Source organism: Ambystoma mexicanum, chromosome 5p (genome assembly GCF_040938575.1).
Source record: "Ambystoma mexicanum isolate Mex_15411 chromosome 5p, UKY_AmexF1_1, whole genome shotgun sequence".
Taxonomy (NCBI): Eukaryota; Metazoa; Chordata; class Amphibia; order Caudata; family Ambystomatidae; genus Ambystoma; species Ambystoma mexicanum.
In genome coordinates this window covers 889,297,935-889,323,640 of record NC_090930.1, presented here as the reverse complement: position 1 = coordinate 889,323,640, position 25,706 = coordinate 889,297,935, and the positions used below count along the sequence as shown (strand labels likewise).

At 45.7% G+C, this 25,706-nt stretch overlaps 1 protein-coding gene across 1 annotated transcript in view; it reads right to left on the bottom strand.

The window, feature by feature from the left end:
* The window catches only part of LOC138480595 (polycystin-1-like), a 137,787-nt gene that overhangs the window by 9,176 nt on the left and 102,905 nt on the right, over positions 1 to 25,706 (bottom strand). The window contains exon 4 of the mRNA XM_069612305.1: positions 7,203 to 7,346. Coding sequence (XP_069468406.1) covers positions 7,203 to 7,346 — 144 coding nt within the window. The remainder of the gene's footprint in view (positions 1 to 7,202; positions 7,347 to 25,706) is intronic.

The window sequence follows — 25,706 nt, the reverse complement described above, 5'->3', positions numbered from 1 at the left end:
CATTTTTTTCTCTCTTCTGCAAATCCCCCTAATTTCTTTCCTTCTTCACTCTCTGTAAATCCTACCCCATTATTATGTTGGAAAATAGCAGTGAAAGATAAACTATTGTGCATGGGTCAATAGGCTAGGGTGCACTCGAGTCGAGTGCAATGATGGGCTCCGCAGCATTATTAAATCACAGCTGATACCAAAGGGCAGCTGCATCAACAAGCCCTTAGTCGAGGCAGCATGAGAGTGATAAATCCATGTTCAGACAGAAGCATTTAATCTAAGCATGCATATACCCCACATCTGGGTCTGTCTAGGTATAGATATCTCACGGGATTAGGGGCCAGGATTTACAATGCCTGTATGTGTTGTCTAGTTCTGTGAGTAAGGTGCCAGGAAAAGGTGATGTCCGCAAGCATGCAGTTTTAGCTACGACTTAATGCCACAATTCACCACAACCATGGTGCCACCACACACCTCATGCCGCTCAGACAATCTCCAATCTAAAGCAATGCCACATTACGGTAAGCAGTTCCCCAATTCTACAGTGTGATAACCATCTCTTGTTAAATCAGGGTAATGCACCTAAACTACTGAGGTACGATTGCTGGCTGGAAAATTAGGAAACCTGTGCTCAGCGCACCACGTGATGCTCATACCAGTATGACACATCATGCTGCAAAGAATTAAGTTTGACTATTACGTCTTTCACAACGGAAGTAGTAAAGACAGTGATTTCTTGTGTGGAACACTTGATCTGGTGTGGCCTGATGTGTTGGGGGAGCGGAGGCCCCTTCTCGCCTCACTCTGACTTGAGGAGCAACTCCTCTTCCATACGCCAAACTCCATCCACTGTATTATCTACGTTAAAACGTTCTCTCAGTAGCACTGTGTGCAAATTGCACCATTGATAATAAAGATTACCCCTGCTAACTGCGCAGGGAGTATTAATTCTGTTAAAGACTAGGAGGCGAGCATTATGCTTCAACTTCTTTATTTACTACCCTTCAGCAGTTTCAACAAACTATATCAATCCACAACAAAGAAATGTCCATATGACTTTCCCTCTAAAAAACTACAAAGCCCCAAAGTCTCTGTAGTCCTTCTCTCTCCAGCTCAGCTATGACCACATCCTGTTCCTGAGCTCCTCCTCTTTTTTACGTGCTCTGAATGTCCTGTAACCAAACTTCCTCGTCCCGCCAACCGGGCAAGGACTTCTTGAACTCCAACATAATAGCTCCACAACGCTGAACTCTCGCCTTCCTTTCTAGTCCATTCCCTCAATTGTTCTTCTGCTCTTCCCCTAGGGAAAACAAACATAATATCAGGGTGGAATCTAGTTTGTCATCATATCCTTACACAATTACATACCATATGATTATCAAACAGTCGTGGGTGGGAACTAATGCTCGCCTCCTAGTCTTTAATAGAATGAATACTCCCTGCGCAGTTAGCAGGGGTAATCTTTATTCTATGACAAGACTGGAGGCGAGCATTATGCTTGTTCAAAGCTGTCCCAACACTGCCCTTGCAATACTCTGTTGGTTTAAAATAAAATTCCCTGAAGGTACGATCATTCACCCAGTCTGCTGCTGCCATAATATCTTGTAAAGGAACCCCTGTCCTATATGCTTTGGACGCCATGGCCCCTCTCACTGAATGTGCCCCATACCGCTTCAGATCAATACCTGCCGCTAGCATCACTTCTCTGACCCATCTCGCTATGGTAGCTGTCTTTACCGCCTGAAAAGGCTTCCTGCGCGCTATTAGCAACTGGTTTGTACTCATTGCCCTATGCTCTGCCGTCCTTGGCTCATATTCTTTGATGCAACTAGCTACGCACCATTTGGTATTATTTGGAAAATAGGGATAATGCACTGTGGATGTGCTCGATTTAGTCCTCTGTACCACTACGAAGGTCACTCCTTCAGGTCCAAATGACCTTCTATTTATCTCTAATGCTTTAACATCTGATACTCTCTTACAGGATATGAGACATAACAGCATCGCTAGTTTGCCCGATAACTGAGAAACAAATATCTATTAACCGGCCAGCTCTCTAATAAACTCAATACTCTTGTCACGTCCCATAATACTGTGTACCTGGGAGCTGGTGGCGCTTTAAACTTAGCTCCTCTAATGAGTCTACACACTGCTGAGTGTTCAACCGCTGGAACTCCTTCAATCGGTACGTGCCCTGCGGAAATCGCTGATCTGTACACTCCTATAGTGCGGAATGCTTTTCCATCTTGCAGCAGTTGTGCTAGAAAGTTTAGAATGGCTACTAGAGGTGCAGAAATGGGATGAAAACCTCTCCCTCTACACCAATTTGTCCACCTGGCCCAAGCCGTGTCGTAGCTCCTCCTAGTTGATGGAGCCCAGGATTCGGCAATAAGTTCTGCTGCCTGCATCGAAATGCCCGGCAGTTCCCATCTTCTCCTGATATCCTGCACGCGATGAGCGGGAGTCTCACTCTCAGAGATGACACTGCCCAATTGGGTCCGTGAGCAATCGCTCCCCTTCGGGGAGGACTCTCGGCGAGTCTATCAAGTGTTCTATTAGCGTCGGAAACCACACCTGAGCTTTCCACATTGGTGCCATCAGCACCAGCTCCGCTCTCTCCCTCCGATACTTCGCCAGCACTCTGTTCAGCATCATGAACGGAGGGAATGCGTAATGCGTGCCGTCTGACCAATCCTGCAGGAATGCGTCCGTACCTTTTGCGTCTGGGTCTAGCCTCCAGCTGAAATAGCTGGGTATCTGAGCGTTGAGGTGAGACGCAAACAGATCCATGTGTAATGGGCCCCACCTCTGATCCAAGATCTGAAACACTGCTGGATCCAGCCTCCAATCGCTGGAGTCCGTGAGGTTTCGGGAGTTCAAATCTGCTATTACATTCAGTGCTCCGGGCAAGTACTCCACTGTCACTGATGTCCCCGTCCTCAGGCAGTAATGCCAGAAGTCCTTTGCTAGCTCGGCTAGCATCCTGGACTTTGTCCCTCCTAAGTGGTTTATGTAACGTACTGCCGAAATGTTGTCCATCTTTAACAGGACGCAAGACTTCACCTTGTCTCTCGTGAATGTCTTTATCGCGAAAGAGCCTGCTAGAAGCTCTAGGCAGTTTATGTGCAGGGTCAGCTCCTCTGCGCTCCATTTCCCTCCAGTTTGCAATTCTCCGCATCGAGCTCCCCATCCTAGACGACTGGCGTCCGACTATCACGAGTTCTGGCAGGTCCCCGAATATGGCACACCCATTCCAGGCGTCCATATTCTGCAACCACCATTCCAGTTCTGTGATAGACTCCTGATCTAGCGGTATCGATTGATGATATCTCAACCCTTGTTGAAGGTGTCTGATCTTCAATCTTTGTAAGGCTCGATAGTGTAAGGGCCCTGGAAAAATGGCTTGTATGGAGGCTGCTAGGAGGCCCACAATCCTCGCCAGAACTCTCAGAGAAATCACTTCCTTCTCCAAGCATGCTCTGATCTCTCTTTTGATATCTCGTATCTTCCTTGCTGGTAGCTCCAGGGTGGCTTTCCTTGTATCTAGGACAAATCCGAGGAAATCCAACCTCTGCGCTGGCTTTGTATCTGACTTCTCCGCGTTTACTAGAAACCGCAGTGACTACAATAGTTCTAGTACCCACTCCGTCTGATACTCCAGTACCCCTCGATCTTCTGCAAGAAGCAACAGATCGTCCAAGTATATAATCAGCCGAATCCCTTTCTCTCGGATGGCTGCGGTTACTGGTTTCATCAATTTTGTGAACGCCCAAGACGCTGACGCAAGCCCGAATGGCATTGTCCTGAATTGCCAAAACTGTCCCTTCCAGCGAAAAGCCAGGAATCTCCTGAATTGCTTCTGTACTGGCACCATAAGGTAGGCGTCCTTTAGATCTAACCTGGTCAGCCAGTCTCCCTCTCTCAGGAAGTCTCTGAGTTGATGGATCCCTTCCATCTTGAAATGATGGTAAACTATCCATCCGTTCAATTCCTTTAAATTTATTACTGGGCGTACCTTCTCTTTGCTGTGAACGAGAAACATGTTGCTGAGGAAACTCGGGGCCCCGGGGCATCTTTCTATGGCTCTTTTCTTCACTAAATGCTCCAACTCTGTGTTGAGGGCCGCCTGCCCCGCTTTCGCTAGGCACGGGCGCTGGGGCACTCTTGTCTGCACTGGATCCTGAATGAACTCTAGCTGTAGACCTCTGACGGTTTGCAATATCCAGGCATCGCTGGAAAGCGTGCGCCAGCTTTCCCAGAACATACTTGTCCTCCCTCCCACCAGAGGGTAGGTTATTACTCTTACCTGGTGTAAACCCCTGGCCTTGTCCGAAACCTCTTCCTCATCGCCCTCTGGAATTGCGGCCTCGGGTTGGGAAGAACGTGTCTTGTTGCTTGTTCTCCCAGTACTGGGCTCTGTGATTCGGGGGTCTTCTACCTCCTTGTTGGCGACCGGTCGAACGACCCCTGTAACGACCGGTCCCGGCAAAAACTCTGAGGGAAGATCTTGCGTATGGATGCTTGTGCTTTCTCCAGCGAAGCGTACATGCTACAAAGCGGCCCATTTCCTTCCCGAAAGTCTCGCCAAACAAAAGGCCTTGGGCTGCCTAGCCGGCCTCGTAGGATGCTAGGTCACTGAGCTTCGAGTCTATCTTCAGAAGCAACCCCCTTCTTCTCTCGGAGGCTATGGCGCAGTTCGCGTTCCCTAGGAGGCAAACAGCCCTTTGCGCCCATCCAGCAAGGGCCTCTGGGTCCACTTCTTCGCCTGTGTCCCTCGCCCTTTCTGCTAAGTCCATGATCTTAGCGAGAGGACCGGCTAAGTCCAGGATCTTCTCCTGGGAGCTCTTCCATGATCTATCCCCTTACGGGGGTCCTTATTGGTCTTTGAGACAAATGTGAGCATTTTGGGGTCCAACTTGGGGGCTTCCGCCACCTTCCCCGGCAGGTCTGGACGGGGGCATTCTGCTCGGATGCGCTGCCGCACCTCTTTATCCAAAGCTTTTCTCAGCCCTGCTGTCATATATTGAGCCACTCTTGGAGAAGGCTGCCAGTCGGAGGATCTCGGATTCCTGATGGTATCCAGGTCGAACATATCGTCCTGTTCCTCATCGAGGTGTTTCTCTTTGCGGGCTCTCTTTCCCCCACTGGGCTTTGCCCATTCTTCCTCGACTGGCCCCTCCGGCTCTTGAGGGAATAGGTCCCCTTCCTCTGGCTCTTCTTCCGAGCCTGGGTCATCATCTCCTTCATTTTCTTCCCCAGGAGAGGGGGTCATGAGGTCTGGCACGTCCTGACACTGCAAATACGCTTTCTTAAGCTTTGCGATGGCGTCGGCGACCTCTGGGGCCTTATCTTCCGCCCCATCCGTAGGGCCCTGGGGGTCTGCAGAGGCTTTTCTGTTGCGGGCCTGAATACTCCCCTTAGACCCTGCTCCAGAGGGTTCCGTGAGCAAGCTGCAAGTCCTCAAGGTGCTTTCTTTAGGCTGATGAAGCATTGCTTCTAGTGTCTCTAGCCTTTCCTGTAAGGGTCTCACCCCTTGGCCCACTGCATCTACTAGGGAATTCCCCAGCACCTCCTTGAAACTTGCAGCCAGGTCTAGGGACTGCTCCTCCTCACTCCATTCGAATTCCGACATGGTAAGGGATGCTTCGTGCCTTAGTACCTGATACAGGTGTCTTTGCTGCCCACTTCCTAGTAGATGCTCCTCAGAATTCAGTCTGTATATTTCCTTTCTTTTTTTCTTTTTTTTTTTTTTTTTTAAGTGGCTGCACCGGACTCTTAATTCTCTGTGCCTCTGATGGCTTGTGCTTCTTGAGAGCGTAGTGGGAGGCAGAATCCTCGTGAGTGGGTGCTTATTGGCACTTTCCTTTATTTTATTTATTTATTTTCTTATTGTGAGCTGAGAGGTGCTTCCGCTCCTGCCGCCTCTTTGCCCTGAGGCTATGCTGCTCCTCGGCTTGGTAAGCGCTGTATGAGCACGTGAGGGGAGATTAGAATGCTTATAGTTATGCGGCCGTACCGCTCGAACAAGCTCCTTTGCTTTGCTGCCTCGGGCCGCGTCGCGTAGTGAAAGCGAGGCGGCACAGGCGTTCAGTAAGCTCCGCCCCCACGAGGGTGGGGGCCGGAGTCTGCAAGGGCTTGACGCTCTTGGCACCCTGCCCCGCCTCCACAAGGGAGGGGGCCCGCCGAAGTGAGTCCGCTCTCCCGCTGGGGGAAATCGTTCTGAGGGAGCTCCGCGGCCCAGAGGCGCGCCCCTGATGTGCCGGGAATACAGCACGGGGCTCAAGCGGCCGACGGAGCTCCCGCTGCTAAAACAAAGGCAGCTACTTCACCCGCGAAATCTCGACTCGCGAATGCGGCGGCTGCCGCTCTCGACCTGGACCGAAGTCCTTACTAAACTCCAATCATTTACCAGGCCTAATAAGCCTCCCACGCTTGCGAACTAGATCAATAGACATTCAATAAGTCGCGCGCACCTGCTGTAGAGGCTTTCTAGTCTAAAACATAACTAAATCCTACGCTAATGCTAAACATACACACATTAGCTCGGAGGTAAATAGAAAGTCACTTATCTGCTTGAAGAGCAGTAATAGAAGAGGAGCTCAGGAACAGGATGTGGTCATAGCTGAGCTGGAGAGAGAAGGACTACAGAGACTTTGGGGCTTTGTAGTTTTTTAGAGGGAAAGTCATATGGACATTTCTTTGTTGTGGATTGATATAGTTGGTTGAAACTGCTGAAGGGTAGTAAATAAAGAAGTTGAAGCATAATGCTCGCCTCCAGTCTTGTCATAGAATTTTATATTCCACATATCCTCAAGATTTCTTTTAGCCATCATCTAAAGAGAAGGTTCTTCAGAGGCCAACATTTGGATGGTCTGAGGTGGCTACACAAGTACTCAATGGAGAACTTGGTATTGCAAACTCAAGGATTCATGAACTTGCCTAGTAGACATAGGTAGACACTCAGTAATGCTGACCCCCAGATGGTTTTTTGTACCACTAACAAGTGTCAGACATCTGTCATCTCATTTATGTTCTTTTTATGATCCAGATGCAAACTGCCCAATGTTTGCTTGTTTACTAATGCACACCGTGCAACATGCTCTAACAAGACAAAGGAAATTCCAAGGATTTACTGTATAGTGGAAAAAACATCAAATACCTGGCTAGAACAAATCTGTATATTCTTGGAACACCAATCAAACTCAGCTTACCCATAGGAAAGCGGAATGGCGGTTGGACCTTCAATGCGCAAATCATCAAGCGGCTCCTGGACGTCTATCAGGGAGAATATCGGTTTCCCATTCAGGGTGGCACTGATGTTGTAGATTCCAGAGGCTTTGTAGCTGTGGTCAACACTGATGTTAAATAAAATAAGGGTCAGTGTGTCAAAAATTAATCATTTCTACAACTTAAAAAGTGTGTTAAAATTCCCACAGTTTTGTTACGGGCAAATCAAATTGCTTTGGAAATCCATTCAGAAGACTCGTTCCCTGGAAAACATATTTACAAACAAGACATTGAAAAGGTTATAGTGCTCACTTGAATCATGCAAGGATGTCACTGGTGCACTCAGAGTATGTTTGAGGAATGATTGCCCTCAGATCTTAACTGTAAAGTCATTGGAAAAACGTTTTTGTTTTAAAAATAGTGAGCATTGCCTGTGAGGCGATTTTCCAAACAATCTTTGATAAGTCAAAAAACTAAAATGTTATCAATACAAGGACATCCAATAAAAAAATCATGAAAACATTAAGATATTTAATCATTACACAGATTCATCATTGAAAATGTGTCAACATAAAAAAGGATCCATTTAAAAAAAGAAAAGGCGATTACATAAAATGTAGCAATGTGCAAGAGATACTGGGGGTGACAGGAGGTTAAGCCAATCGCGATTCCTGACTCACCAGTGTATCCTTCATCAGAGTAGGATATAAACAGCATGGCTGTCAGATGTAGGATACCAACAGTCTTCCTTAAATAGAATTGCAGGTAAATGCCAGGAGTCAACCCAAGTTCAAGGAATCGTGGAGCTCAGTGTGTTGGGGCAACTAGGGCTTGCTAGCCAACTCTGGCCTATGCAACAGATTTCCTCAGGAATACCCACAACACTACTCTTCTTATGCAGCTAAAACAGATAGGCATGGAATACCACATTGAACGATTTCCTACAGCATGGTATTTTGTGGTTGGTTACAGTTGAAGAGCTCTGCTCAACGCATGATCAATGTAAACCAATATGGTCAAGTTTGCAACGATCCCTATTCCTTAAAATTAAGATAGTTCCCCAAATGGAAACATTTCTGAGGGCTATCAAAGTGTGACAAGATGCAATACTGGGCTGAAGGAAAATTAACAGTGGGTAATACGAAGAACACACAAAATTGACAAAAGACCATCCACATGTGCTCAGATCCAAACAAAGCTTTTGTCAGGTGATATAGGGCGAGCATTCAGTGTTGTCTGTGACGACCTCCCCTGCTCTCCCCACAGGTATCCGAGTACAGAGTTCAGGATATGGACAGCCCTTCAAGCAACTTGAGGCATACGTATTTAACTCTAGTAGACTCAACCAAACCATTGCAGTTTCACTTTCATGATCATTTCATAAAACTGATGCAACGTGGTGGGTATGGGCACATCATTGCTGGTTAAGTTATCTATCCAATTGCCAATCATTAATGCACATGGATTGTCGCCATTGACAAAACCTTTACACCTTTATTAGAAAGCATGTCTACATAGGTTTGTGCTTTGTTTCAGGAAGCTGTACCACTCAGGTTCACATTGACAACCTTTGTCTCAATCGACAAATGGGAAGTCAGCAAATAAGTCATGGGTAGATTGCCTTAATGAATAGTGACTGGACATTTCGCATAACAGCCGGGGGTGGATGGAGACCCTAAATCAATACAGGACATCAAGTTTGCATGACCCTAAAGGGAATTTCTAGGACTGCCCTCCATTATACCAGACTCTGCTACTAAGCTGCTTCCTGGGAATCCAATGTCATTCAGACATCGGCAAGGAAGGGTGGTCTTCCAACATTTAAACCTCTGCCAACCCCCCAGCTTCCAACCCAAGACCAAGGTGCAGGGGGTATGGTGCAGCAACGGTAGGCATGCAAAGTTCATTGCCATTGGGACATCTGCTGGATACAGTAGCGGAGCGGGACAAGTACTTTGCCCTTTGGTCATCTTACCTTCAATGAAACAATTGAAACGTTCTTACCAGTTTAACAACGACTTTTCAAGCTTTGATAACATAAGTTATGTCGTAATTTTTAAAGCTAGTAGTGGTACAGTTACCATTAGTTGCAGGGAATTTTAAACCTTGACACAGGCTAGGTCTACTCTAAACATGCCCATGCCGTCGCCTAGTTTGCAGTACAAGCCCAAAACCAATCAAATAATCCCTTCTTTCTCAACCTTAGATGATTTTCCTGAGGTCGATTCATCTTTCTGATTATACAGGGAAAACTTAAACGACTTATAAAAGTACTTTTGGGCATCAATGTAAAGAACCTAATTTATCCTCTGAATATTTCCACTCTTTCTTGTTACATAATCTGGGAGATTTTTTTTTTCTCTCTGCTGAATTACTGCCTGAATGGTGACCTTTTGGCCTGCATCGCACGGGCCAGTAAAAAATAAATAAATATGTAAGCAGCCACACTGTTTATGTTGTAATACAGAAGAACAAGTTACTTCTTACCTTCTAACGTTCTTTCGATGGGATGTTCCTCCGACGTATTCCTCATCTTAGATATCTCCTTCCAGCTCTGCTGGCCTCGGAAAAATGTTTCTCTCTAGAGGGCGCTGTGCGTCGACGTCCTCCGAGTCGATGTCCCTCGACAGCCGCCGTATCGACGTCGACGTCATCCTGCCTATGAAGGCTGCGCGCAGCGTCCGTTGCTCAGTTCCGTTTTGCAGCCCACAATAATACTTTCTGGACTAAACTAATCACCCTGAAGGAGCGTAAGCTGCAACAAGGGAAGTAGAACTGCGGGGATGGATGGGAGGGTCGATGAGGAATACGTCGGAGGAACATCCCATCGAAAGAACTTTACAAGGTAAGAAGTAACTTGTTCTTCGAAGGGATTGTGTCCTCCGACGTATTCCTCATCTTAGATAGGCTCCCACAGCAGTATTCTATTATCGGAGGAGGGAGTACTGACTTCATGCTGTCTTCTATTGATGAATAGAATGCAGTACAGCCCTTCCAAACCTAGTCTCTTGACTGGAGGAGGAATCCAAATTGTAAAAACGTGTAAAGGTATGGACAGACGACCATGTAGCGGCCGCACAGATGTCTTTAACCGGCACGCCTCTTTTGAGGGCCGATGAAGCTGCAATACCTCTGGTCGAATGAGCCCTAAGGTTTTGAGGGGGCTCTTTCCCTGCCAGTTTATAACATTCCAGAATGGCTAGAATGATCCATCTGGAAATGGTCTGCTTAGTTATTGGTAACCCCAGCTTGTGACCTGCGTAACCTACAAACAGCTGGTCTGCCTGTCTTATCCTGGCTAGTCTACTGATGTAAAAACTTAAAGCCCTCCTAGGGTCTAGCCTGTGTAACCTCTCTTCCTCTTTCCCCGGGTGAGGAGGAGGATAGAAAGATGGTAGGGTAATCTTCTGAGGGATATGGAATTCAGAAACCACCTTTGGGAGGAAATTAGGCTACACTTGCAGGACAACTTTGTCTTTGTGAAATATTGTGTGAGGGGGTTTACAAGAAAGAGCTTGTAATTCGCTCACCCTTCTAGCAGATGTAAGTGCTATTAATAAAACAGTTTTAAGGGTAAGGAATCTTAACGAACAAGAATGGAGAGGTTCGAAAGGTGTGCCCATCAGGAAAGTTAGTACTAAGTTTAAATCCCATAGGGGAACTTGGAATGGTCTTGGGGGATAAACATTGGTTAACCCCTTTAGAAACTATATTACCAAGGGTAATTTGAAATAGGATGGTTCTCCCGCAGTACGCTTAAAGATGGATAGCGCTGCGAGATAGCCCTTAATGGTGCCAACTTGAAGGCCTGAATTTGCCAAATATAGTAGGAAGGACAAAACCATTTATGTACCACATGAAAAAGGGTCGATATTCTGTTCTCTACACCAGCTGCAAAATCTGTTCCAACGGCAGCGGTATAAAGACTTTGTTGCTGGCCTCCTTGCCAAAAGCAACACCTCCATAACATCATCAGGGAGGTCCCAATCCTTGTACCGGAGCCTTTCAGAAGCCAAGCGTGAAGGTTGAGGGTTTTGATGTCTGGATGGAGAACCTGACCTCCCTTCTGTGAGAGTAGGTTCTCTCTGAGTGGAAGTCGAATTGGAGGGCAGATGGACAAGTCTAGAAGGTCCGGGTACCACGTTCTCCTGGCCCAATCCGGGGCAATTAGGATCATGGTTCGCCGGAATCTTCTCAACCTCCTGATCATTTGAGGAATGACAGGGATCGGTGGGAGCGCGTACAGAAGCGGAAACTCCCAGTCCACTATGAACGCGTCTCCCAGAGCTCCTCTCGGGGGAAATTCCCTTGAGCAGAACAGATCGCATTTCCTGTTTACGCTGGTGGCGAACAGATCCACCTGAGGGGTTCCCCAAAGGGCGAAGATCTCTTGAAGGACTTCCTGAGCTAGTTCCCACTCGTGGGAGACTGTGCTCTGCCTGCTCAGAGCGTCCGCTGTCAAGTTCTTCTCTCCGGCTAGGTGAGCTGCCGATAGAGAGATTCCTTCTTGGATTGCCCAAAACCAGAGCTGCATCGCCTCTCTGCACAGGGGTAGTGATCCTACGCCTCCTCTTTTGTTGAGGTAATGCATGGCCACTGTGTTGTCCGTCATTATCAGGACGTTTTTCCCTTATACAGCTGGCAGGAACGCCTTCAGCGCAAGTCTGATGGCTCTCAGCTCTAACAGTTTGATATGTAGTCTGGACTCCGATGGAGACCAACGACCGCTGATGGTCAAGTCGTTGGCGTGGGCTCCCCACCCCGTGAGTGAGGCATCCGTGACTACTGTTATCTCCGGCCAGGGTTGCCAAAAATGTTCTCCTTTAAGAATGTTCTCCTGACAGGCCCACCACTGAAGGTCTCGAGCCACCCTGTCGGGAACCTGAAGAAGATCGGTCATTCTCCCTGAGAATTGTGACCACTGAGTCCTCAGTGCCCACTGGAGGGATCTCATTCTCAGGCGAGCCTCTGGCACTAGGAAAATGCAGGATGCCATGAGGCCTAGCAACCTCAAAAAGTCAAAGGCTGGGAGACGTTGGGCATTTTGAAACTTGGTAACCATCTGTAGAATATCTTGAGCCCTCACCTCTGGTGGCGAGGCTTTTCCCAGGGAAGTGTCCAGGATCGCTCCTATGAACTGGAGTCTCTGCGATGGTATCATTTGTGACTTCTTTAAATTGAGGGAGAAGCCCAGTCTGTGAAGGGAGTGGCACACGTGATTTAGTTGGATCTGAGCTTGTTCCGAAGAGACAGCCCTGATCAACCAATCGTCCAGGTAGGGGTAGACATGAATCCCTTCCCTCCTTAGACTTGCCGCCACTACCGACATTAACTTGGTGAAGACCCTCGGGGCTGAGGTCAGCCCAAATGGCAGCACTCGATATTGATAGTGAGAGTTGCCAATTGCGAACCTCAGGTATTTCCTGTGTTTGAGATGGATAGGCACATGGAAATAAGCGTCCTGAAGGTCCAGAGATACCAACCAGTCCTGGAACTGAAGGGCCTGGAGGATCTGAGAAAGAGTGACCATCTTGAATTTGTCCTTTCTGAGGAATTTGTTCAATTCTCGCAAGTCCAAGCTGGGTCTCAGTCCTCCGTCTTTCTTTGGAATGAGAAAGTAAAGGGAGTACCAGCCCTTGTTCCTCTCCGCTACAGGTACCGGTTCTATGGCACCTTTCTCTAGCAGGTCCAAAATTTCCTGCAAGAGGAGCGGATCTGGAGCTTTCTGAGAGCTGATCCCCGGTGGTTGACTCTGAGGTATGCGTAGGAGAGGCAGGCAGTAACCTTGGGCAACTGTTTCCAATGCCCAAGCATCTGATGTGATAGCCTGCCATTCCGCCAGATGTTGAGTCAACCTGCCTCCTACAGGTGTCCTGTGAGGGAAGTCCTCAGAGTGGTTTTGGGGCGGCTGATGCAGATGCCGATGGTAAAGAGGCACCTGCTGTTGCGGCGGCCTTTGAATATCTACCCCGTCCACCTCGGGTAGTTCTTCTTTGTCCCCTTTGAGCCGGTCGTCCTCTACCTCTTCCGAATGCGGAGTAGAAGCGAAAGGACTTGCCTCTCGCAGAGGTTCCTGTGGGACGAAAAGGTGTCTGACGGATTGCAGCGCCTAGAGATTTTGCTGCTGCTTTTGAAGTTTGCAGTTTTTCTAAACTGTCATCCGCCTTTTTCCCAAACAAAGAAGAGCCATCGAATGGCATGTTCAAGAGCCTGGCTTGCACATCTGGGGCAAAACCAGACTTTCTCAACCAAGCAAATCTCCTGGTTGAAGTACTTGCCGCCATTGCTCTGCTGATACTGTCAGCCGAATCAATGCCCGTCTGGAGGGATTCGCACATAGCGTCTTTACCGTCCTGTATGATATTCAGGAACGCCTCCCTTTCTTCTCCCTCCGGGATGCAGTCAGCCGCTGTAGAAGCACACTCCCAAAGTGTATGGCTGAATCTAGCAAGGGTGCAAGTAGCATTCACAGATTTTAACGCCATGCTACATGCCGAAAAAACTTTCTTTGCCAAAGCATCATATTTTTTATCGTCCCTGTCCTGTGGGACGGTAGGATAAGCCGTCTTGACATCGGTAGAAGATGCTGCCTGTACCACCAGACTTTCTGGGGATGGGTGTTTTGACAAAAACTCCGGGTCTGTAGAGGATACCCTGTATTTTGTAGAAAGTCTTTTATTTACTGCCGGGACGACATCTGGGGGTTTCCCAGTTTGTCATAATCTTCCTCAGAAGAGCTTTATGGAAAGGCACCACAGGATCCTCCTGTGGGCCTTTATCAAGAATATCCGTGAGGTCATCTTGTTGGAAAGATTGTGAAGGTGCAGACCACCCCATAAACTCTGTGATCCTGGCCATTAAGGCTCTATAGGGGGTTTCAGCATGCTCCCCCGGGTCTGGCCTAGCAAACTCCACCTCAGGGGAAGTGTCTAACCCACTTGCCTCATGTAAGGAATCATGAAGATCCTTTAACCTGCGTTCTTCAGAGGAAAATTCCTCTCTAATTGGGGTTACAGGTCCCTGCAACTCAAATGTGTCTTCCTGTTCAGACAATTCTCCCTCTTCCAAAATTGAGGACATAGTTCTCAATTGTTCTAAACTCAAAGGGAGTAAATCCCATTTCCAAGGCAGAGGGTGCCGAACTTGTCATTATCGGCCTCGAAAACGTCGATGTCGTCGACGCCGACGCCGAAGGCTTTGAGTGTGGCGTCGAAAACAAAGGCGGAGGCCTCGATGACCTCGACGGAATTGGGATTCTACTCGACAATCTCGAAGACATCGTCATCGAGGACCTGGGGATAGTGACTGGGTGTGTCGTGACAGTGACTTTTCTTGGCGTCGACGGCGGTGTCGAAGCTGGCGTCGAGTCGACAGACCCGTGTGTCGAAGGTCCCTTCGACAACGGCGTCGAAGACACCGACCTCGGCGTCGACGGAACCCTCGTCGACGGCGTCGACGGAACCTTCGAGGAAGGTTTGGAGGTCATAGTCCTACTCGAGGGTTCAAGACGCGCTCGAGAGGTTTCCTTCGCCGGGTACTGCGACTCGCGGCGTTTTTGACCTTCGGGTCTTTCGACCAGAGCATCGCTCTCGGCAGTCTTCGAGGGGGTCGAGGCCGCTTTCTCGAAGACGCTCATCATATTTTTGCGGAATTCCTCCCATTCAGCCCGGGAACTATGTTTCGTGGGGCAAGGGATTCTTTTTGGCGAAACAGAGGAAGAGGAAGATGGAGAAGGGGATCTTCGACGTCTCCTCTTCGAGTGCTTCGATCTCGAGGAGTGATGGGACCCACTCCGAGACCTGGAGCGCGAATGGTGACGAGGAGACGAGTGTCTCGACTTCGTCGACGAAGAAGAAGCTTTAAAAGTCTTACCTTTCTCCAGCTTCCCCCTGCGCTCCATCAGGGCCTTAGCTGTCATGGACATACAGTCCTCGCACTCCGAACAATGGTGTTCAGCTCCCAAACACCACAGACAAACTCTGTGAGGGTCAGTCAGCGACATCTTTTTTCCACAATCTCGGCATTTTTTTAAGCCGGATCGAGGAGTTGTCGGTTCCGACGAGGAAGCCATCGAGTACGGATCGAATAACTCGAGGTAAATAGTATTAATCTGACAAGAACTGAGCAACGGTATTCCGAGGCACTGAGTAAGCGCGGAAAAACGGAACTGAGCAACGGACGCTGCGCGCAGCCTTTATAGGCAGGATGACGTCGACGTCGATACGGCGGCTGTCGAGGGACATCGACTCGGAGGACGTCGACGCGCTGCGCCCTCTAGAGAGAAAACATTTTCTGAGGCCAGCAGAGCTGGAAGGAGATATCTAAGATGAGGAATACGTCGGAGGACACAATCCCTTCGAAAGGGAGAGAGATTAAACTCCTACATTTTAACAAACCCTGCTCCTGTGAACACCTCATACTTGCAGCCACAAGGGTTTCCTCTTGACTTGCCGGCGGTTCTGGTGTTAAACCAGATATGCATAATCATGTTAATTTAAACATACAAAGCAAAGTAGCACTATTGATGAAGGTCACGGTCACATTTTTCAAAGCAGGGGATACTATAAAATCATTGAGGCTTTCTGCAATATGTTGTGCCTTACAAAGTTCCAAAATAAAAAACAAATCTGTTAGCCCGCCCAAGCACTACAGACCGAGTTTCTGATTTACTTAAAGGGACATGACTGCAGTTTAGCCCACCTCCAGGTCCAACTACCCCCATAGATCCTCCAGTTGTGCCATTTCCCCTGTTTGATAAAATACATTTTCAGTAATGGCTTCTCAATTTCATTTTTATACTTCAGGGAGACCTTACCTTTTGATCTTTGCACAACGTTTGGATGGGGAGGGAGCTTTGCCTTGCTTTCCCCCTCCTTTCTGCTGCCCACCACAAGCCCATTTTTGTATTCCATTAGTCCTTTCCCCCTTGTCCTGCACATTATTAGTCTTTTGACAGGTCTTTTTCCAGGATTGTATTTGCAAAAGGCATTTTCACATGTTATTTCCCAGTTTCAATCCCTGGGCAAGATGTGTGCCCATCTGTCATGGTCTGTCCTCTAGGGTGGTGCTTGGTAAAATACCAGATTGATGGGCTGTTTATACTCCAATGCAACATCAAGTTTTCTAACACCCTTAGAAGCAAGCACACCACTGTACATCTTGCAAAGGTACTGTCCTTTTACCCCTTATGCTACTGCTAGACATTACTGGTAGACAGGAGGGATAACCATGATCAGCACTAATCCAACCTCTATGCCGGTGGTGGCATGTAATGGGCCTCATTACAACTCTGGCGGTAGCCGGGCCGTTCAAAACAGCACGACTGCCGCCGGAGTTGCATTTTTTCAGGCACCCGTAAATGGGCAAGAACCGGGTAATGCCGAGTGAGGCAGACCTGGTACTTGCCCATTTTTGGGTGCGGGAATCAAGGGCCTCCTCATCCCCATTCTGCCCCATTTCACTAAAGTGCCAACCAATTAAAGTCTGCTTGACCGGATGTCTCATTGCAGAAGCAAATAATATCCCTGAGGTGTGAGAGAACAGAATTGCAACTGCCTACAAATGAGTCATCTTGTTGCGTATTGACAACATTCAGCTCTACAGTCTCTTTTACGAATGGTGATTTACTCGAGTTTACCATTATAGCTGCATAATAAAAAGCCTGAGAATGGTCAAGACTTCAGTACAGCACTGAAAGACATTCTCCCTCTGAATTTTGCACAGGAGCTTGCCAGAGTGGGTGTGTCTCTTCTCATCATAGCCCCCTGAAACAATGTCAGATTTCCACGATTGTTGAAATTCTGTTGCCAATAAAGAACCATTAGGCATTTCTCAGGTGCTTTTTGTGCACATTTTTAAATCAATGTGAGCCTTGCAGCTATTTCAGGCACAATGCTATATCGTGTAATGCTCAATTTACTTCTAGCCTCTGATCAAGAGTGATCCTCTCCCTCATCTCCTCAAGGGACACCCTTCAGATGCATCGATTGAAGGAGTTAAACTCTCTTCAGATCTGACTGCAGCAACTAGAAGAGTGCAAATCCTGCTGACTCAGTTTGCCTCCCTGTTTTCCCTGACACCCAGCTTGTCCCCTTGGGGCACGCATGGAATTCTCACTGGCAACAGTCTCCCTGTCAAAAGCAGGGGCTACAGAATGTCAGATCAAGTAACATCTCCTATAAAGAAAGAGGTCAACAAGATGCTTTGCCTTGGGTTTATTGAGCCATCTACCAGTCCATGAGCTAGTCCAGTTGGACTAGTGCCAAAAGCAGGAACCAAAGTGTTGAGATTCTGTGTGGATTGTAGGGCTCAGAATGCAGTCGCAAAGACTGATGCCCGCCCTTTACCATGGGCAGATTAGCTGGTGGTCAAACCTGGATCTGCCAAGTTCCTCAGAACGTTTGACTTGACCTCATGCTATTGGCAAATAGCTCCGACAGACCATGCCAAGGAGTAAACTGCATTTTCCACCCCAGGAGGCTTATACCAGTTTAGGGTTACGCCTTTTGAACTAAAGAATGCATCTGCTACATTCCAGAGGATGATGAACCAGGTTCTGAATGGGTTAGAGGACTTCTGCATGGCATACTTGTATGACATAGCAGTGTTCAGCCCCACTTGGGAAGACCACCTCCATCAACTAGGATATGTACTGCAAGCTCTTGAACGGGCCCATCTGACCATAAAGGTTGCAGTAAATGTCAAATTGGTCAGAGCAAAGTGGTCTACCCTGGCCACGAGGTAGGAGGAAGTGTGATTAGGCCATTGCCTAGTAAAGTACAAGCTGTACAGGACTGGGCCACCCCCACTATTCAGACCCAAGTGAGAGCATTTCTAGCTTTCACTGGGTACTACTGAAATTTTACTGAGAACTATGGCACCATAGCTTCTCCCCTGAATGTCATCTCTTCCGCAAAATTTCCTAAGAAGGTAGGATGGAATGAAGAGTGTGACAAGGCATTTGAAGGGCTGAAAAAACCCTCAGCAAAGCTGCAGTCTTGTGAGATCCTGACTACAACCAAACCTTTATTGTACAGACAGATGCATCAAATACAGGAATTGGGGCAGTTCTGAGCCAACTGGATGAGCAAGGTAGGGAACACCCTACTTGCTTCATCCGTAGACACATGAAGGACCGAGAAACAAGGTGGGCAACAATAGAAAGTGAATGTTTTGCCCTTGTGTGGTCTTTGAATAAGTTTAGGCCATACTTGTATGGTTCTACTTACCCAATTCAAACAGACCAGCAACACTAACGATGGTTACTGCAAATGAAGGGGGGGAATCCAAAACTGCTCAGATGGTCTATCAGCCTCCAAGGGTTTGATTTTACCATTGAGCATAGGCCAGGATGTAATCATCAAAGTGTTGATGGGCTCTCCAGGAAGTATAAACAACTGGAACAAGATATTCATTAAGGAGTGGATTAAATCCTCCTGTCCCTTAGTCTGGAGGGGCTGGGGTGGGGGGGGACGTTGCAGAGAAAGTTCACTTTTGTGCTAATTCACTTTAACCTTAGAGACCCCCAGCCCTTTGCTGGAATCTGGGACCTTTTTGATTTTAAACTCCTAAGTGAGTGGGCCTTTTTCCCACCCACTCATGCCTGTTCCCTCTAACTAAGATGTTGTTCCTTAATGGAGTTTGGTAAACTCCATAGGAATCTGCTTTTTATTTAGTGATACACAGCACCCTTTGACCCTTTGTGCAGTACCACTGAGGAATCCCTTGGAATCCTCTAAATGTTTAAATACATTTTCTTGTGTGAAGAAAATAGTAGGACAACATTTGTCTTACCTTTTTCCTTTGTGGGTCCAGCACACACCACCTTATATGGAGTGCTGGGGCAGGGGTGTGGGGGGGGGTGCATTGAAACATAGTAACTAGTAACTCCTTATCCCACTTCTCCTGTAACTTTTTGTTACACTAACTTGAATGGCTGGCGGCAGTGGTTTCTTTTTACTACTTTTTGTGCAATGTATCTGCAGGCTGATTTCTCAACTGCAGTACAGCACCCATGGGTGACCATCTTACCAAAATGCCCCCCGTCTTCTTTTTTCACCCTTTCTTTGTTTGTTAGTTCCTTCTGGGCTTTTACTCGGTTTAGATCAGGTGTGAGTCCATTGTGTGTTTTGCCTTTGGCGGGCTTCAGCCCCGAAGCCCGCCCAGGCTCCAGTGTGTCTGGGAAGACAGGAAGTGAGGGAGCAGCCCAAAACTTCACTTCACTGGCCTTTGTTTGTATGCATGCCTGGCTGAAACCAATTCCAACTGGGTATGTGGCTGACGACCCCTGACCCCAGTGTGATTGACAGCTTAGTGCTGTGAATTAAATGGGATTTCCCATATAAGGCAAGTGTTTTGGGACTATAGGGGAAGTCTACCACTGGGACATCAAATCCGAATAAGACAATGAAGAGAGAAGCCAGCAGCACCCTCCAGGACCATGCAGGCACCGGTGAAGCCTTGACGCTGTGCTGACCCCATTTTCCCCAAAGACAGTGAAGCCCTGCCAAGGATGACTTCTTCCCTTAGGCTGTTGAGACCAACTAGTTCCAAGACCACCTTTGTTCTGGGCCAACCCCTGTGTCATTGTGACCTTCCTGGGCTGCAATTTCCCAATATCCGGGGTACCTGGACCATCGACTAGTGCAACGTCTTCCGAAGGAGGAATCTGGATGAAACTTTGCAGGCATCCGTGTATCTACCAAAGCAGGAAATCTTTGTTCAGAGTCCCCTCACCAGAGTTCAGGTCCGTAGGACCGAGGAAATTCCAACCAGGGATATATTTTCCTCTTTGACACTGAGAAAAAGGCACCAAAACCACAAAGAGCCACTGAAACGAGGGGAATACATTGCTGCAGAGTCCCTTTCCAGAGTGCTGCTGCAGAACCCTGCCAGACGTCCTTCCTTTCATCACCACGACCATGGTCCAGGAACAAGGGTCTGCATCAGTGCATCAAGAAGGAAGTCAGCTGGAACATCTGCTTCAATTATAAGAGTACAGTGAGGCTTTGGATTTAACCACCTTTAGCCAAATCTAGTGTTTCCTAGCTTGGGGAGTGCTCCTTTCTATCCTTTTGAATTACTGCAATTCACTTGTGCAGGCCTAACAGCTTGTACACATCAGGTAGGCTCAATTGAGCTCCTGGATTTTTCTTCAATGAACGACTGACTATTCAACTAACTTTTCTAAGAAGATTGCATCAGAACTAGAATGGCCATATTGGCTTTGGCTATCCTGGCTCCCTAAAAGTATACCTTCTGAACGCTATTGGATTTGGCAGTGCTTGTCCCCTTTAAAAGTTTGAATTGTTTTACACGCTTATTGCTGGGGAAAAGGCTTCCTACATCCCTTGAGAGAAAAGACTATTGTTACAGTGTTCTATTCTAACACTTTTTCCCACCAAAATCAATACTGTATGGCGAACCATAAGTGCTACTACTGACCTTGATTGGTGTCACTTGGTTTGCTGGAAGTCTTGTAGTGCAAACATAATTTACTCACCTGCATTATTGTTGCTTGAATAACTTGATTCTGAAATTCTACTTGGTGTTACTATTAGTTGCAGCATATCTAGTGTGATTCTTTTGCGTTATGTATATATAAATACATAATTTTAATATAACCTTTAAGGGTGTTTACTTGAATACTTGTATTTAGTGATTTCGTTGTACTGCTCTACAGCTCACAGTACTCCTAAAACAAGCCTGGCTGCTCAGTCACTCTACTGACTTATGTAGTACAGGCCCATGTTAAGAGTTGGGACACTAATACTAAGCAGATAAGTCTTGTAGAGTCCAACTGGTGTGGGACTTTACAAAATCTTACCTAACACACAATTTGACAGTTCAGTCTTAGGCTTCAAACTTCTGATAGTTCAATCACTTTCTTTGGCTTCGTCTGCCTTGCCATCATAACTTTGTTCACATACACTTTCTCACAGTTCTGCACAGGCTTCCCTCTGCCGGGCTCAAGCCTGTTCATTCACTTTATCACACAGTTCTACACAGACTTCCCTCTGCTGGGCTCGAGCCTGTCTTTTTTCACTTTACAGTTCTGCACAGGCTTCCAACTGCTGGGCTGGTGACTGTCCCTTCTTTGTGGGGGTTCCCTTGCCCACGTTTTATCTTGGGTATCTTTTCACTGTCAAAGACTTTCGAAACTGCAAGGATTTTACATAGACCTCTGCATGACCACTTTGACCTCAGCATTTCCACAATTCACAATCTTTCTCATCTCGCAACACCAATGCCTCTTGGTACTTGTAGTTTGTATTCTCTTTACTTTGCCCCTTTGGCCTTTTTCATAGTTCATAAACTTTGACATCTTCATATTCAAAGTTCACATATTTCACTTTGCTTTTTATTCAACTTTCTTTCCTTATCGCGGTTACTTTCTTTCCTTTGGTTCTTGCCGTAATATCTTTCAACTCTCATAACATTTCACAGAGACTTTAGAATGTGCGACTTCGCCTCGCATGATCACTCTGTTACTATCTTTTCCTTTTACGATTTAGCAATTGTCCTTTCCATTTGTGTTTTATCGGCACACACGCAACCTTCAACTTTCATCTTTGCAGTTACTTTTGTTTTCAACACAAACCATAACTTTGTTGCTTTCGATAACTCACCTGTCGTGTCTCGCTTTCATCATATTCATGCAGCCGTCAAAGCCGTAACCAATGCCTACTCTGCTCCTCCCCAACTCTGCCGTTCACCCGGGAGGGTCGCGGGCTGCTTTCTGGCAACCCAAAGGTTTCTTTCCTCTGCTCACTCGGTTTTGGTCTTGGAACGCTTCCGACTTCCCGAAAGTGTGGATTTCTCATCTGGCTCTCTCTCGATCCTTGCACTTGCCGATCAGCCCGTTCGCCTTCCACTCTCCACAGCCTGGTTTGTATCAGTATCTATTTGAGGGGCCTATTTGGGTTGGGTATCCCTCACGCGGACCTAAGCGCCCTTCTTGATTACTGAATGTTGGCTTTTATGGTCGCATGAAGTTCTGTTAACAACGGAGTCAATTGGCTCCTCAACTCTGTTTTGTTTGTGTGCACAAAAAACGTTTTGTTACTTCAAAATGGTAGTCATGCGCCCTTATATTGCAAGAAAAAGCAGACAATTGACCCTTCTTCTCCATATTCTATGAAAATTCGACTTTTATTTTTACACATTCAGTGTATCTTATGGTGCCCTTTATGATAACATGTGTTTCGACGTTCTCAACGTCCTTCTCAAATCAGGGCTAGTCATGTCACATTTGCAAATAATTCAAACACCCAACAAATTTCAGTTATATCAACGTACCATATGAAATTAACATATTCATTCCATAAAAGTATTCATTCAGATGGCCATTTTGGGAGGAGCAAAGGGTAGGAGTGTTAGGGATAGTTGAAAGAAAATGCAATAATTGAACAGAAATTAAAGAGACATAAATGAATAAAAATTGAAATAAATGAAAAAAGAAAGAAGAGAAAAACCAACCATGTGATTAATAATTGCTAACCCGTTCTACTTCATTCAAGTATTCCTAATGGGTTTATAAGTATAGTACAATGTTTAGTAACGTTCCTTACCTAATGTTGATTCAAAATTAATTTTTAAGTTTTTAGTTTATCACAAGTCATGGGGTAAATCCCTAAAATTGAGAAAAAAACAGAAAAATGTGTAATGGTTGCTCGAGTTTATGCGACTCTTTGATTAGCTTACATTTTGTTCTAGTGTTTTTAGGACTAATCCACTGTTTTTTTTTTTAATTATGACTAATAGCTATCCATTCAATCTTGTCTCATTGTGGATTCCAATTTGTATAAACATGTGCCAAGCGAACAACCCGCGTTTAAATTGAACTTGATCTTCTTTAAAAATGTGTGGTTTCACACCGCATTACTTTCTCTACATTTAAAAATGTGTCGGCATCGTATTTGGGTCTCGTGTCATCACGAGGACCCACATGGAAACCCATCATGCTGCAAAGACCCCTAGGGAGCCCCACTTGTACGCTTACCTTGTGTAACACGCCCCGTGCCAAAAAGTCCTAGTGTGCTTTTCGCCGTGTGTCTATTATTATGGTTTACACGATTGCTTGGTCCTACTACTCTTTTTACTTTAGTGATCGTGTTTGCTTTTCAGAAAACTTTCGTCCTTGGTATTTTAGAGCATTTCTTTTAAATATTATGGTACCATTGTCTTATTGGGCATATATGGAGTCAGGTAACATTATTGGAAATAACTAATCGTAACTTGGAGCATTACGTTCTTTTTATTGCAATTACTCTAAAAATCAGTGTTTATCTCTATTGTAACTTGAGTGACTTTTTATCCTAAATACCTCCACAGTTTGAAAATATAAGGGTCGGTTTTGTGAGAATCGTTATCACTATTTTCACGTCCCGTAGTCCTTTTTCTATTTTTATTCCCGCTGCCATATTTTGGGCAAAGAAGTGTTCCTCTGCATGATGGTTACGTTATTTTCCCAACGTTTTTACTGAACATGAATTAAATTTTATTTCGAACTGTTTTTTAGTACGAGTTTGTTGTTAGGGCTAAATTTTTGTAAAAAGAAAAGCACGTTGCTATAATTATGTCATGATGATTACTTGAAAACACTCTGAATGGAACATCTTAAAATTGCAAAAAATATATGTATCTCACTTTAGGTGAATCATATTGCCTCATGTTATTCAACAATGACAAATTTCTTATTCATATGACATTACAGAAATGAGGCCATCTTGTGGTCCAAATTTAGGCCCTTTCCACAGCACAAAATTTGCAAATTAATTTAGCTTCTTCCTGCCTGAGTTTCACTTCATTATTTCCTCCTCTCGGTCCCAAGGTCACTTTTTTAAGACCAATAAATCTCAAATGTTTCTTGTCTATGCATTGATTTTTTTTTGCCAGTGCTGGGCTAAGGGTAAATTGATGTCTTGAATTCGGATGGTTGAAAGATGTTCCCTTATCCTGGTCCTGAGTTCTCTTAAGGTGCTGCCTATATACATTTTCTCACAGTAGCAAATTATTGCATAAACCACAAACTTTGTCTTGCAGTTGATATGGTCAACAATTCTTTGGGTTATACCATGTTTGTCTTTAAAAGTCACTATATTGTTCAAAGCATGTTTGCACATTGTGCATATGCCACATTTCCGAAAGCCAGTTGGCATTGGCGGAAGCCATGTCCTAGGGATGGCACTTAGAACTGGCACTTATTACAACTAGACCCAAATGTGAAGAAATATATAGGAGACTATCCAACATTAATCTATAGATGAGCCAAAACTATTAAGAACATTTTGAGCCCTTCTTTCCTTCCGGATGTGAACAAAGAAATTCCTAGGTGATCACATAGATGCAAGATACAAGAACAGATTGGAACCAAGATACCGGTTTGACAATCTAACCAGCATGGAGAGAAAAGCACTTTTTCAACTTAAAAAAAGACCATAAATTGGTCATCAAAGGAGCAGATAAAGGAGGAAAAATAGTAGTAATGAACCGAGAAGACTATGTAGAAATGGCAATGAACCATATACACTCACCACACTGCTACACTAAATTGAAAACAAATCCCAAATTAGAGATACTATCTGATTTGAAAGAAGCTATCATGACGTGGCACAGACCAGGACTCATCACAGATGATGAAATGCACTTTTTGGAAATAAAACAACCAACTCTACCAACAGTATATTTTCTACCAAAAATACATAAGGAATATGAAAGGATTCCATAAGGAAGACCGATCCTAAGCGGGATAGGTTGGGCCACCATGAACATGGCATTCTACATTGATAATATTTTAAGACCCTTGGCTATTCAAACCAAATTTTACTTAAGAGACACAACAGCAGCAATAAACAAATTAGCCAAAATTGTATGGCAGGAATATTATCTTTTGGCTACTTGCGATGTACGTTCCCTATACACATCGATTAGACATGACACTGCCTTAGAAACCACACTTTTTGGAAGGAAACGGCATCAAATTACCAATCAGTAAGCATGCTTAAGGAAATGTTATTACTGACATTAAAAAACAATGTATTCTTATTTAATGACCAATTTTTCAAGCAGACCAGGCGGGTAGCCATGGGGGTAAAATATGCCCCAGCCCTTGCAAATCTGACAATGGCAATGTACGAAGACAAGCATATCTACACAGATGAAGTTTATGAGACAAATGTGGTACTTTGGACGCGGCACATAGACGATGTTTCGCTTATTTGGAAAGGAGATGAAGAAGGATTAGAAGAGTTCAAACAAAGAGCGAACCAAAACACAATGGGGATTGAGTTTATTGGAAATACCAGTATAAAGGAGATCAACTTTTTGGATTTAAAGATGTATGTGGAAGACAATTGTCTCAAAACCTTCAGGAAAATTACTGAGGCAAACTCAACATTATTTTCCAAAAGTTGTCATTTTAACTCTGTGATTAGGAATATACAGAAGGGTGAATTCATCAGGGCCCGCAGGAATTTTTCCGAACAAAG